This window comes from Haliaeetus albicilla, chromosome 24 (assembly GCF_947461875.1).
Source record: "Haliaeetus albicilla chromosome 24, bHalAlb1.1, whole genome shotgun sequence".
In the NCBI taxonomy this organism is placed as follows: Eukaryota; Metazoa; Chordata; class Aves; order Accipitriformes; family Accipitridae; genus Haliaeetus; species Haliaeetus albicilla.
In genome coordinates this window covers 17287701-17301049 of record NC_091506.1, presented here as the reverse complement: position 1 = coordinate 17301049, position 13349 = coordinate 17287701, and the positions used below count along the sequence as shown (strand labels likewise).

The 13349-nt window shown below is 46.0% G+C and overlaps 1 protein-coding gene across 1 annotated transcript in view; it reads left to right on the top strand.

Annotated features, from left to right (window-relative positions):
* Positions 1–2588: 2588 nt before the first annotated feature.
* Positions 2589–13349, top strand: part of DNAH1 (dynein axonemal heavy chain 1) — a 71968-nt gene continuing 61207 nt past the window's right edge. The window contains exons 1-9 of the mRNA XM_009917249.2: positions 2589–2836; positions 3430–3502; positions 5949–6123; positions 6642–6798; positions 7332–7464; positions 8982–9143; positions 9682–9934; positions 11195–11352; positions 12184–12395. Coding sequence (XP_009915551.2) covers positions 2624–2836; positions 3430–3502; positions 5949–6123; positions 6642–6798; positions 7332–7464; positions 8982–9143; positions 9682–9934; positions 11195–11352; positions 12184–12395 — 1536 coding nt within the window. The 5' untranslated portion in view covers positions 2589–2623. The remainder of the gene's footprint in view (positions 2837–3429; positions 3503–5948; positions 6124–6641; positions 6799–7331; positions 7465–8981; positions 9144–9681; positions 9935–11194; positions 11353–12183; positions 12396–13349) is intronic.

Genomic DNA, 13349 nt, shown 5'->3' with positions numbered 1-13349 from the left:
TTAAACCAACCTGGAGACCATTTTTGAGAGCTGGATGGGAACACCAAACCACCCGCTGGTTGGAGGCTGGCACTGGAGCGAGCTCCCCACTATGCTTTGGGATACCTCCTTGTTGGAAACCCTGGCCACATCCCAGCAGCTGGGATGGCAGGAGAGTAGAATTTCCTTTGTGTTTAGCAGTTGTCCCATCTCTATATCAGCTTTTGCACACTCAGACAAGCTGTTTTACTCATCCACTTGAGGAATTGCTGGGAAAACTTTGGAGGCCTGGTTTTGTTCTTTATTTTGGGTGGTGGGTGTCAGATTTTTTTGCTGTTACAAACACCAGACCCTCCCTCTGTGCAGCTGGGAGAGCATGACCGATGGATGTTTTTGAGCTGGACACTGAGTAGGGGTATGTTTTATTTTGAGATAAGAGCTCAGGAAGGACTTTTTGGAGGTGTGAGTGAGTACAGAGGGAGCAAAGCAGTGAAGAATTAGGCCTGCTGTGGGCAGGCTTGGTACGCACTTCCCCCATCATGGGCACTCAGTGTCATCGGCGGCAGCCACATTATTTTGGTTCTAGGCAGAGATTACCTGTCCTGCTAAATTGGGAGTGGGCTCAGTCGCTCACCCTGCTACAGGTTCAGATGCATCCTGGAGTTAGCTTTTTTAAATTGGATGCATTTAGGATTCTGGTCCTAAGAGGTAGATGTACAGCAAGTCACGTCGCCCCTGCACCCAGAAGGAGGATGCTCAGGTGACATATCAGGAGAGCCACTGCAGGGTCGCTCCGCCTTGTTGCTGTTCTCTGTGTCAGGGCAGCAGGCATGAAAGAGTCCAGCAGTGATTCATCAGGAATCCTTGGATCTTGGCTGATACCAATCAGTCCTGCTGGGCTGCTAAAATAGATATGGCCAGAGCATAAAATAGCTAATAAAAACAAAATCCTCCATGGAAAATTCATTCTTCAGGGTGTTAGGTTCCAGTTACCACGCCAAAGAGAAGCTGAGAGGAGAAAGATTTGAGATTTTCTAGCTCGAAGAAGGGGAGGGGGTATTATTGATCTTGTCTCCCAGGCCTCTCCAATCTGTTAGTTTAGTCTGTTTCTCTTAAAGGATTCGCATCATGGTAACCTTGATTTATTATCTGATTTCTTTTTTGATTCAACCTCTCAAAATTGTGCACTGGCTTGAACCTGCAGTAATAAACCAGCACAGTTATTCCCTCTTATCTCTGGCATGCATGTAATGCTTTCTCTGCTGTGTGTACCTGATTCATTCTTGCAGACAGGCAACAAGGTAAAATTTAGAAAAAATTGCCCTCTCTGATCAAGAGTATAGGACAGGCAGAGTTCTCACTCCATTCAGGAGTGGAGCAGAGAGGGCATGGCAGGAGAGGATGCTATGTTGTCGTCTCGACATCAGGATGAGACTCCAGACAGGTACCGTGCCAGCTGTGGCCTGCAAGACCAGGCAAGGTCTTTCTCATGCTTAGCTGCAGTAAGCTAGAAGACTCCCGCATAGCAGCCAGTTGCAGAGGCTTGGCCTCCAGAAGTAAGCAAGGCAGACGTGTGGGTCCTAGCAAGGGTGCAAGACACAAACCATTAGGTAGGGCTGGATGAGGAGTCTGGGTCTAGCCCTGAGCAGGACTTGATGAATAAGCCATATTGCTCTCAGAGTAGCCTTGAGAGACACCATGGAGAGCTTTGACTCATAATTTATAGGAATAAGCTATGCGGGTATGTGTACATCATTATATTGGCACATGTGTGTGCAGGCTGGAGGGGCTTGTGTCACTTTAGCTGTACTAATTAGTTACAGTAGTCATCTCTGTGTTTAGACAAGCCTAAAATCAAGGGTTGCGTTATTATCGTGCCAGAGGTCCGAGGGCTGCTCTTAATTAGTATCTCTCAGTGCACGAAGGTTTTTGTAAAATAAAGCTGTACAGCTGTGATATTTGCCTGGACTTGCATCTCTCAAGGTGGAAGAGTAGAAATTATTTGTGAGCTGAGATCACCAGCAAAAATATCCCCTGCAGGAGGAGAGAGAGGGGAGCTTCTGGCTATATTTTAATATTCGTTAGGCAATGCTTAAACATCTCTCCTGAATTATTTAAATGAAAGAGTCAGACTTTACACCTGGGAGTAGCTGTGTTGGTATCTAGGCTGTAGCCTACTCCCACTGGAGTCAAGTGTGACAAGTTTTTTAAGGGATTTGGGTACAGCAAAAGTAGCACTTCTGTTGTAGTCCCAGTTTACTCAAATTCTCCTGGCAGCCTTCTGAATGCTGCCACATATCCGGGAAGCCCCTGCTGCTTCAGGAGAGCAGCTTTTCATGCGTATACTGCTGGTTTTCCCCCTCCGAAACCCATTTGGAATAATAAAGCGCTTTCTTTCCCCAGGGTTAGTGAGCATCGAGTCAGCCACGTGAGACTGATGGCCCCCAGGTCATGAAGGCAGCACTTGGTACCGAAGCAGGGGGTCAAACCTACCTTGTTACCCACTCATCTTCTTAGCAAGCCAACAATATCCAGCGCGGTGGGAGGGTGTGGAGGAGTGCCAAAGATACAGTGTTTAACAGGCTCAATGTCTTTCCACTCTAGCAAGCCCAGGGTTGCATCACAGCATTGTCCTCCTAAGGAGATGGATAAAGCAAAGAAGGATTTGACGAATTCTCTGGGTAGAAGCCCCAAACCTCCTGATACCAGGAATGAGGCTTCATGCTGGGACTGCAGTCCGGGAACAAGTTTGTTGCTTCCCAATAGCTGCAAGCAGGAGCCAAAAAAGTACTCGGCCTTTAAACAAAAGACATTTTATGCTGATGTCCTTACTCCGGGAGCCTCCAGCATCTTGGGGGTAAGTGCAAAGAGCAATTCTTTTTCTACCACTGTCCTTCTAAAATGGAAAGACCTATGGTACACCTGGTATGGAGAACTATAGCTTTCACCCCAGGACCTAGCCCTTCATTTTGGTCAGAGGCCTTTGTGCAAGACCTTTACCCTTGCAAAGTGAAGCCATGAGGCTCTTCCTGATCATAGTTGTGCTGCCTTCCTCGGTGGCCAGTGCTATCACTGTCATGATGTTGCTCGAGTTTAGGATGCCAGCATGGCAAGGCAGGCACATGGTTGTGACTGCAGATGACATTTGGAAGTAAAACCCTAATGACAGCCTGCTTCATCAGCCCCCAATTCGCATCTTACGCTGACATCAGGCTACACTCTGCTGACAAATCCCCTGCCTTTCTGTGCACTGGGCTGAAGTTTCCAGGTATTTATGCCTCTGAGCCTTTTCTGACCAATACTCACAGTCGTCTCAATTGTCCCTAAAGCTCTGGTAAAGTCGGTCTTACAGTCTCACTCTCTCTCTCTGGACCTCTATAACCCACCCTCCCACTGTGCTGCAACTATGCTTTGTTATCTCTGACACTTTCTTCACATGCTGCATTTCAGGATGTTTGTGCTGGCCCCCGTATGCACCATGCTTTGCTAAGACAGGCAGACCTCGAGCAGCATACCCCTAAAGGTAAATATACTGAGAGGAAACATGATGTGGCAGGAAATGGGGCCATAACTTTTATGGTTGCTTATAGTGAGCATGCTGGGAACTAGGCTGATGACTCCAGGTTACTGCTCTGCTTTTGTTCTCCTGTCAGTGCCAGGAATGGTGCTAGGCCGCTTGAATGTCCCATGAAAAGTGAATTTCATTTAGAGGTGGAGCAAAGTGATCTGACTGGGTGGTAAAACTATGCTCCCTTTTCTCCTGGATATATCCAGGGTAGACTGCATTGCTGCCTATGGGAGTTTGGTCCCACGGGCTGTATGCCAGGAGATCACTGAATTTGAATGCATTACCATTGCATATGGAGACAGAAATGTCCCTTTCCTGTGAAAGTGGGACCTGCCTGTGAAAGCTGTATTCAGGGTCTAGGTACCCATAGCCAAAGTCACAGTCCTCTGTCATTTATTCATTCTCCATCCAACTGCACCCCAGAGCAGCTTGTTCTCCCTAGATGCAAGGGGTCTTTGTGCATATAGAGCTGCTGGTCTCACCTGCTTACAAGAGCTTGTTGTATCATGGATGCTCAAATATAGGAACAGAACATGGTTGAAAGGTTTGCCAGCACTCTCCTGGCCCCTAGAGCATTCTTGGAGATATGGATCATAGGCTGGCAGCAGGTGGGGAGAAAGTGTGCATGTGAGAGGATTTTAGTCTTAGAGGAAGATGGTGACTATATATACCACCTTCCTGTGCTTAGAAGTGACATTTATTTTCATGAGTGAGGACAAATGACTGCATCCTCAAGTGAATCTTGACAAGCTAGACTCATCCCTAACAAGTGGAGACAGATCTCTATTTATGATCTGCTGCTTCTTCAGGGGGGAAGCAGCTATCAAGCTGGAAATGTAAATGCAAATGAAACGCTAAGTATTGACATAAATAGTTGATAGTGCAGAAAGTGCCATAATGGATGGTGCCATGGATTTTGCAACAATGAAGCAACAAAATTGGAACAGCTGTGCTCCCTGACAACAAATAAAAATCAGGGCCATTCTGTAAAGACCCCAAGCAAGAGATATGCATGAGCCTAAAGGACCTGTAGTAAACCCTCTGCATTTTAGGAATTCCTCAAAATTATTGTAAGCATGTATGTTGGTAAGGACAATGGAAGTGTTGAGGATCATATTTATTCCAGGCTAGGTACCCTTCCTAGGAGAGGGGAGGAGAGAGAGAGGAGCCAGTTCAGTGGCTATTTCCTTTAGTCCCTAAGCAGACAATGTACACCTGTGGGGTTGTGTCAGGGGCCATTTAAGGAGGACAAGGGAGTGACCTCTTAGAGGACCCTTTCTGTACCCGCTCATCCTGAAACTTGTCTGGTTTCGGCATTATTGGCTGCTCTGCACAGTTGCTTTGAAATCAAGGGGCTGCATCTATGATGGAAGCAGAAGCACACGGAGCAGGGTGAAGGACTGGGTCCAAAGCTTGACATCCAAAATACCCGCTTATGAGCCAGAACCTTAAGTTTCTCTTCAGTAAGGTATGAAAGTTCACCAAATGAAAAGCTCTCACTCCACTAAAATCTATTTTTAGTTCAATGCTTAGCTGTCTAGGGAATAGTGCTTTTTAAAACTTGCATGCAATTACTTAATTTACGTTAAGCTTCAAATTCCCCGTGTGCTGCTGTTCTATTATTTGCAGCTTGTTTAGCAATATAAACAGTTTAGTTTATTTATGGGGTGAGTGACATGGTTTAATTTCAGCCAGTTCTTGGAAAAGTATACTTTTTGCTTAGTCCAAATTTCCATTCAAAACATTTGGCCAAATTGTGAGATTGTTAGCTGTTCAACTCAATTTTTTCTCACACCACTACTGATCTGAGTGGGAGGTTTGCTTGAGCAAAAACTGAGGAAAGGTTTGTCCCAAGTAAAGTGTGAATTGGGACTTCAGCATATAAAGATGACCTGAGTGGCTTGTTCTCTCCTGCAATATTCATAAGCCCTTTATCACCATCTTGACCAAGTTTCTCCCAGCTATGACTTACTCTTGGTCTCAGGGCACCCCAGGGAGGCAGGGGAATCCCACCCCTTTCTGAGAGTGAGGGAAACTGTGCACTAGAGACAGTAACTTGCCCACCATCACGTAGAGAGTCTGTAGCAAAGCTAGGAACAAAACAGAGCTCTTTAAAGCCAGGTCAGTGCCCTACCTCCTAATAAGGTGCATGACGGTAATTCTCAGTGGAGGCTTCTTCTGTGCCATCATTTTGATACTGGAAGACCATAATGACATACTGCAGCAGGAAAAAAGGTCTTAGTTTCTGTTTCCCATCTGATGTCAGCTTGATATCTCTCACAAATCTAGTGAAGTGACTTCTGCAGACAGCCCAGGAGACAGCACAGTCCTCCTGTGTGTGTGAATGTAAAGCAGAGTGATGTCTAGTGGTTTCAGATGTGTGTTTCTCTTTGTCTCTTAGTCACAACCTTCAGGATGCCTGAGGACTTTGGAAGTGTCCTGGATAAGCAAGTGATTGGACCAACTACTGAGAACCTCATCAAGTCAGATTTCCCAGTACAATCATTTAAGCCCAAAGTGCAGATTGCCTTCCAAGGTCTTCCAGGGCAATGCCCTCGGAAGATTGAAGTAGAGAGGTAAGTAACCAGAAAGTGGCTAAAGACATCATTACGGAATGGACACAGCAGATTAGGGTGTTGATTTTTCTTTCAAGACATGACATGTCAAAAACCTTTAGGAAAATACTATCCTGTAAGGCAGTGGTCTCCAAAGTGGGGTGTGCGCATTGGAGGGAGTGCACAAGGCAATTCACTGGGATGTGGGAAGAAAATTTTTTTTAAAAATAGTGTTTATTTTATCTTTTTCTCATCCTTTTTTAATTTCTATTTTTGTGTATCGTCTATAACATACATAATATATTGTTATAGTACACGTGTATAATTTACAAATTGGACTAGACTGATCAATGACTTGATCATTGTAGGTCCCTTCCAATAGAACTATTCTATTCTATAGATGAAGAAATACACACGTGTGTGGTGTGTGCTCAAAAACTTTTTTACTGGTAGGGGTGGATGACCAAAAAGTGGAGTTACAGGCATGGGAGCCCGTCTAGGCACATTAAGTGGTTATTTCCCCCTCCGATTCAAAACAGGAGAAGACAGCTATATCTCACCTTCGATATTGCTCAGCTCTTAGCCAGCAAGGGGATAGACTCCAATCAGCTGATGCCAAGGCACCACGATCCTGACAATATGCCAGCTATTGAGGAGAAGAAAGATCCCATCTTTCCCGTCTACCTGCCATTAAACGTAAGAGAGCGTGTTTGGCACTTGTGACCTATCTCATTGCTTATACCACAGGATGTTTCTGAGAATTGCAGGACACTTAGCCATCATTGATACAACAAGCAATAAAACCAGGAAATGCTTTAGAGCAGGGTTGGGCCCTGAAGGATCTCTACAAGATGCTGAACATCTTCTGCAGGGTGGCCACAACTTCCATCAGAACAAACAGTCCTTGAGGGCGCTCCTCACTAATTTGTGTGTCCAAAGAAAAGGTTTTGTCTCGTGACTCCTTCCAGATGCAGTAGTCAGCAGTATTACTGCATGAGACCTCTCCAGGTGGTGTCTCTGCTTCCTAGGAAAGGGCTAGAGGTACAGATATTGCTGTTTGGGAGAAGATTGTTGATCAAAGATCAGCACAGCTTTTGCACCTGGACTGTTTTCCCTTTCTGTAGCCCATTTAGGAACTGCATGTTGATTTTCCTCCCATGAAATTTTCTATCAGGTATTTCCTTCTCTCTGAAGTAACACTTAATTTCACTCATGTCCTGGCTTTTTAGATATTTGACAATGATGAGTATGACTGTCGAACACCCGAAGAGTGGATCTCGCTAGGACTGGAGCCAGGTTCTCACGATAGAAAGCCAGTGCCTGGAAAAGCACTCTTACCTACAGATGATGTACTGGGACACGGTAAAGCTTGAATGAGTTACTGCTCAAGCGAGGCAACACTAACAATTACAGGCCCATTCAGCAGAAGGGGAGCATGTAGATTCTGACAAATGCAGCTCTGAATAGCAGAAATGCAATAATTCATTCTGACCAGGCTCAGGCAGACAGAGCAAGAGACCAGGGATCTCAATGACTGTCAGTCCTACCCTGGACTGACTGTTTCCACTCTTTTAGAAGTAGCCTCTGCCTTTTGCCCTCCTTTCTGTGCCTGGAAGTCGGTACAGTCAAAATTTCACTTTATTGATATGTAGGTATCTTCATGAAGTAAGTTAGTTAGCTTGAACACAGTACGTTCTGCCTGGATTTCACTGAGAGTGCAGGATCAGAAATTAAGTTCAGACTGCAGTGAAAATCCAAGTAGTAAATCTGGGGCAAATTAAGTGATGTCGACATCTGTTGTTGTCCTGTCACTCAGAGCCTTCCCAATGAGAAGGCATCAGAGGTACAGCTGTACTGTTCTCCAGTTGTGGCTGCAGCTCATATCAGCACATCTGCACTAGCTTTAAAGTGTAGGAACTGGCATGCATACTGACTGCAGCTCTGGGGCAGCCTCCAGGGGCTTGGCTGTCTGCAAAACCTAAGCATAAAATGTAAGCCGTGTCGATCGTTGGGCAGCCAGCATGTGATTCTGCTTGCAGCTGGCTTGGGGAACACTACACCTGATCACTCCCCAGGTTGAATGGACTGTTCTGCACACAAGTAGTCAGACCCTTTAGGCCCTGGGGGAGGTGAGACCAGTGGCACCCGCATAGCACTGTTGAAAATTCCTATAGCTTGGACCTGTGGTTAATAGCATCTATTCTCAACTTCAGTATAATGCTGTCCTGACCTGTATCTACTTTGATACCAATATAGATATATATCTGCCTAGTTAGCATCTCCCAGCATTTAAGAAGATCTGAACATTTAAGGGTTACATGCCCTGGGAATGACCCAGAAAAATAATAGATTGGGGCAGAAGGTACAGGGTTTTACAGCCACTCCCAAGTAGAAGAACAAGGACTTGAGTGGAGGGTGACACAGGGCTAGAGCCACACATGGGAAAGGAGAATGGGATCCCCATGGAGCCCATGTGGGTAATGAGGATCAAGGGGTGAGGGAATTGGGGGGCAGAGGGGCCCCCAGGTATGGGCTCAAAGAGTGGATGTAGGGGCATATGGAACCCAAATATGAGACTATGGCTGCAAAGAGTGAGTAGGAGTGCCTGAAGCAGGCAGTGGGAGGATGGTCCACAGGGAACCCATAGAGGTAAGAGGAGGAAAATGGAAGTCTCTGGTGTGTGCAAACAGCTGGAAATGCTAAGTTGTAAGACCTGAGTTCATTATTTAGTTGATCACAGCAGAAATTATGTGAGAGTGACTGATATTCAAGCTAGTAAATGGATTTGACTGCAGCCTCATCACTCTGATCAGGAAAGTCCATTTGCTGTAGCCTCCAGGAGAATGGACTAACCTTGTTTTAATCCTTTATTCTCTCAGAGGACCCCAAAAGCCAGAAGTTAATCTACAAATGGATTGATGTTGGTGTTCTGGATTATGACAAGGAGACAGAGCTCTACTTGGTCCATAAAACAGATAAGAGTGGGCTGGTGCGGGATGAAGAAGGGAGACCCATCCTCAATGGAGGAATAACTCCAGAAGGTGTGTTTCAAGTAAGGCCTTTTGGGACCTGGCATATACTCTGAGAGCCAGTCTGTTACTCATGCTGGTCCTTGGTAGACGTGGGAAGGATGTGAAGAAATTATTTTATTCCTGTCTCTGTTATCACTCTTGACATATGTCTGTTTAACCAGTCCTGAAAAACCTCTAGGGGAGAGAACTCCACACCTTAATTTGACAACGCATTTAAGGCCTTCCCTTTGGTGATACCTTTCCTTTTTCTCTGTCTCCCATCTTTCCTGCCTTCAAGACAAGTTAAATGACAGTCTTTCTGGGCCAATGCCATTTTGAGGGGGTATGTCGACAGATTAAGATGAAGTACCCCCCTTTTGAAAGGTTTGGAGGTGCTGCTAATTCCATGCTCCTTGTGTCTTGCTGTCCTCAGCTTTGGTCCCTCATTTTGATCTCCAGTAAGCTAACCCAATTATATTGTCCATCAAAAAGCTGCTGTCAGCATTGCAAACCATTCTGAGTTTTGTGTTCCCTGTAAACTCTTGTAAACTTTACTTTCGTTCCCCAGGAAGAGCCCCGCTGTTGTCATGTCAGTACTGGGTGCCACGAGTGTGCCTGCTGTTTCTGGCTGAAGATCCCCAGGTGTTTGCACAGCGGGTAGTTTCTGCCAGCAGCTTGCGTAAGAAGACACAGGCACTGCTATTGTATCACCTGTATGTGGACTGCATGCCCACACATGGACTAAATAGCATCAGTGAGAAGAGCCTGGGGAAAATGAAGTTGTTGGCTATGCATACTCCCAAACTGAAGAGAGAAAAGAGGTAAAGCATAAAGTACATGTCTGGGGCCTCAGCCTTCAGTCCATTAACATTGTAGGACTTCACAGGGATACAAATGAGTGGCAATGGAGGCAGATCTTGAGCATCCAACTCATAGACTGTGGATCTCATCTGCTTTCCAGCCTGTGCATACTACCCTCTTGCCCAGAGTGTCATCAGAAGTAGGTAGGACAAGAGCCCCAGGGACACATGAACAGGGTGGGTGATCTGTCAGTATTCCCAGATGAAGCAGATGTACTTCATATGCAGATCCACTGAGCCATGCTTACACCTGCAGTTGTGGCCTTCAACAGCAGGAAGGTTGGACAGAAATGGCATGGTTGACCTTGCTGTCTCCCTGTGCTTTCAGGGAACAGATCAGTCATTGCTGAATTGATCTGCAGACCACCAGCTGTCTCCAGAGAGTTGGCTGTTGTCTGCTAGTGACTCTTCTACTTATTAACAGCTGCTAAAATCAAAAGAAGATCTGCACAGCGTGAAGCAAACAGAACAGGAGATCTCCACCTGGATATAATCGAGTGTCTCTTTGAGATGCAGTTCATATCAGGAAGGTGTTTTAAGAGTGCCTGGGATGATGAATCATGAGCCATTGGTGGTGTCGCTGGGAATCAGCCATGACTGATTGCTCTGCTCAGAGACAGGAAGGTGTGAAGGGCTGCATGGTCTGCCAGCCTAAACTAGAGAGTAGGAGAGTAATTAGTCTCTGTGAGCAGAAATACAGGTATAAAGAGAAGTACTCTGTCTGCTTGAGGTGAAAGATGATGATTTCCTAGGGCAAACAGAGAAGGGTTGCAGCACTTATACACATGTTTTGGCTGAGGAAACTGATTTCAAGAGATGTTCAGCAGGAGGCAGTTGGGAGGACAGCTCGGATAGCCCAGCTTTTCTAGAACTGCCAGCTAGCTTCCTCAGTTCTTGGGTTTTTTTTTTTCCTCTCCTCTCTGTAATGCTTCTCCCTCTGCACACCCCCAGTGGAGATTTTGCTTTGATCTGAAAAGACACTTGAGAAGGCTGCAGTCCTAGTCCCAGGTCCCCACTTGCTCCTCTCATTAAATGTCCAGTTGATAGCTTTCCTGGCTGCTTCATTGTCTGCATAGCTCTCCTAATGCATTCAGTAGTAGGTGAGCTTCTGGGTTAGCAAATCCAGGAGGGAGGGAGTGAAGGGTGGGTTTTGCAGTAAAGCTACAGACACACTTCTGCTCAAACATCATGGGTTATCATTGTTTCCGTGTCTTGTAACAGGGTGTTAGACCATATGTGCTGCCTGGAGAAAGAAGTGAGATTAGACTTTGAACGCACCATGAACAGGATCAGCTTTGACAGAGTTGTCACTTCCAAACCTCAGACATTTTCTTACGTCACCCTGCCAGACAAAGAGGAAAAGAAGGTACCAGAGAAAGGTACGGGACACAGTGAAGCAGTTTGAACTCAGCATGGTTATAGGACCTCTTGTCTTTGATAGGATTCATGCTTTGTTGCAGAAACTCAGGTTCATCTTCATGATTAGGGCTCATAAGGGGCAGCAGCAGGAGATTATATGAGACTTTTGAGTATGTCTGCTCTTTTTCAGGGTATATTTGCATGTTCATGTTACCTCAGTATAACACATTACCATCAATCAGCTAAGCTGCAGCAACACTGCAAGTGTACCCTTAATGGCACCAAATGCATGGCAGTATAATTAGCTTAACTGCCTTCTACTCTGCACTGTGCTGGGGCTGGCTGCCTTCCATTTGCTGTGCTCAGCTGTGGCATACCTCAGGTGTGAAACAGGGCTCAGGCTCTTGTAGAGTCCTGAACTGGAGGAAAATGACCACAGTAAAAGATGTGGGGGCATATTTTGTGCACTTCAGTCTTCCAAAGGCTGGAATGCCTTGAGGTGGTTCACAAGTGGCCTCTCACAGATGAGATGACTCAGCTGTGCCTTGAAGCCTCAGTGGGAAGATTCTTCAAGTCCAGTGTTCTTTCTTATGGAAACTTCATGAGCCAAAGCCTCAGGAAGGTCAGGCACCAAGACAGTCCCTCAGTCCTTAATGGGAGGCTGCAGAAAGTCCCTGCTGCAGAGCAGAGATTCATCCAGCCATCTGCTGAAACTGCTACATGATAAGGCCTGTGCATCAGAGAAGAGTCCTTTTCACAAGCCCTGTCCCAAAGGGAGCTGTACTCTTCCTCCAAAACAGAAGCTGGGATGGCTGTTGCAGGCAATAACATGTTCTTTTTTTTGGTGCCAGGGCTCATCTGGATCCCAGACTACCCTTTTGATGAACAACAAGCAGATTTCAACTTTGTCTCACTCCTGACCAGGCCAGAAGTCATCCTTCTCCTTACACAGGTGCAAGATGAGTGCAACAAGGCAGCCACCATGTCTCTGTTTAACTCAACCTTAGCCAAGCATGTCAGCTTGGAGGAGTTTGAACAGATCCAGACCCAGACCTTCACTCAGGTGAGCAGAGGAAGCGTGGGGGGTGAACACATGGAGCAGCCAGCAGGGTTGTCAGCGTGTATTAGACAGATGCAGCAGCTGCAGATCTATTCCCTGGAAATGGATGAGTTTTCAAAGGAGAGATTGTGGGTGGGGCAGGGAGAAATTTGCATGTGCGTGTCAAATTTATTGGGATGTGGGGAGAATGGGCTGAAAGAGCCATAGCCCCTTAGTTAACATCAGCCAATGCTGACCATGCTTTTAGTCATGTGTTGAACAAGTGGCCACCTAGGGCTACAGCCCCTCTTTCCTCTCCTGGTCTCCACGCAGATAACAGTCCTGGTTGGCACTCAAAAGTTTCCAGTTCTTTTATGTCCCCATCCTTCCAGCTGCAGAGCTTTGATTCCTCCTGAAGTGCTCATAGGGGTAATGCTTTCCTACACTCTATGTTCTTTATGTACTTAATTAAATTACTCTGCTTGCAATGCCAGCAGAGACTAGAATAAAAATTTGCAACTCTGTGGTAACTCTCACCAGAAGATCTTCATGGCCTCTAAATGAGGGCAGCACATTGCACCCTGGATGTGGCCACATGGAGTAGCTTGCACAGGGTTACACAGTAAATCAGTGGCAGAGGGCATGTGCTGGTCCTTCCCAGTCCCATGCTGTTTCAGCTAGGCAGTGCTGTCATCCACTCAGTGACTGAGGTTGTTTTATTACACACAAACAGCAGCTGCCTGTGGAGCAAAAGTGACACTTGGTGGTATTTTAATAAATTAAAACACTGCAGACTGCTGCTACCGCCCTTGGCTTCTTCCCCTTTTTCTCCTCACTTGCCAAGAGAAGACAACATTCTGTCCTTTACTTGCTCATCATACTGTCTACACAACTTTTTATGAGGGGCCCTGATACAGGCAGCTCCAGGGATGCTGCTCTACAGAAAAGAGAACAAAAAGGAAACACTGTGTATAAAAA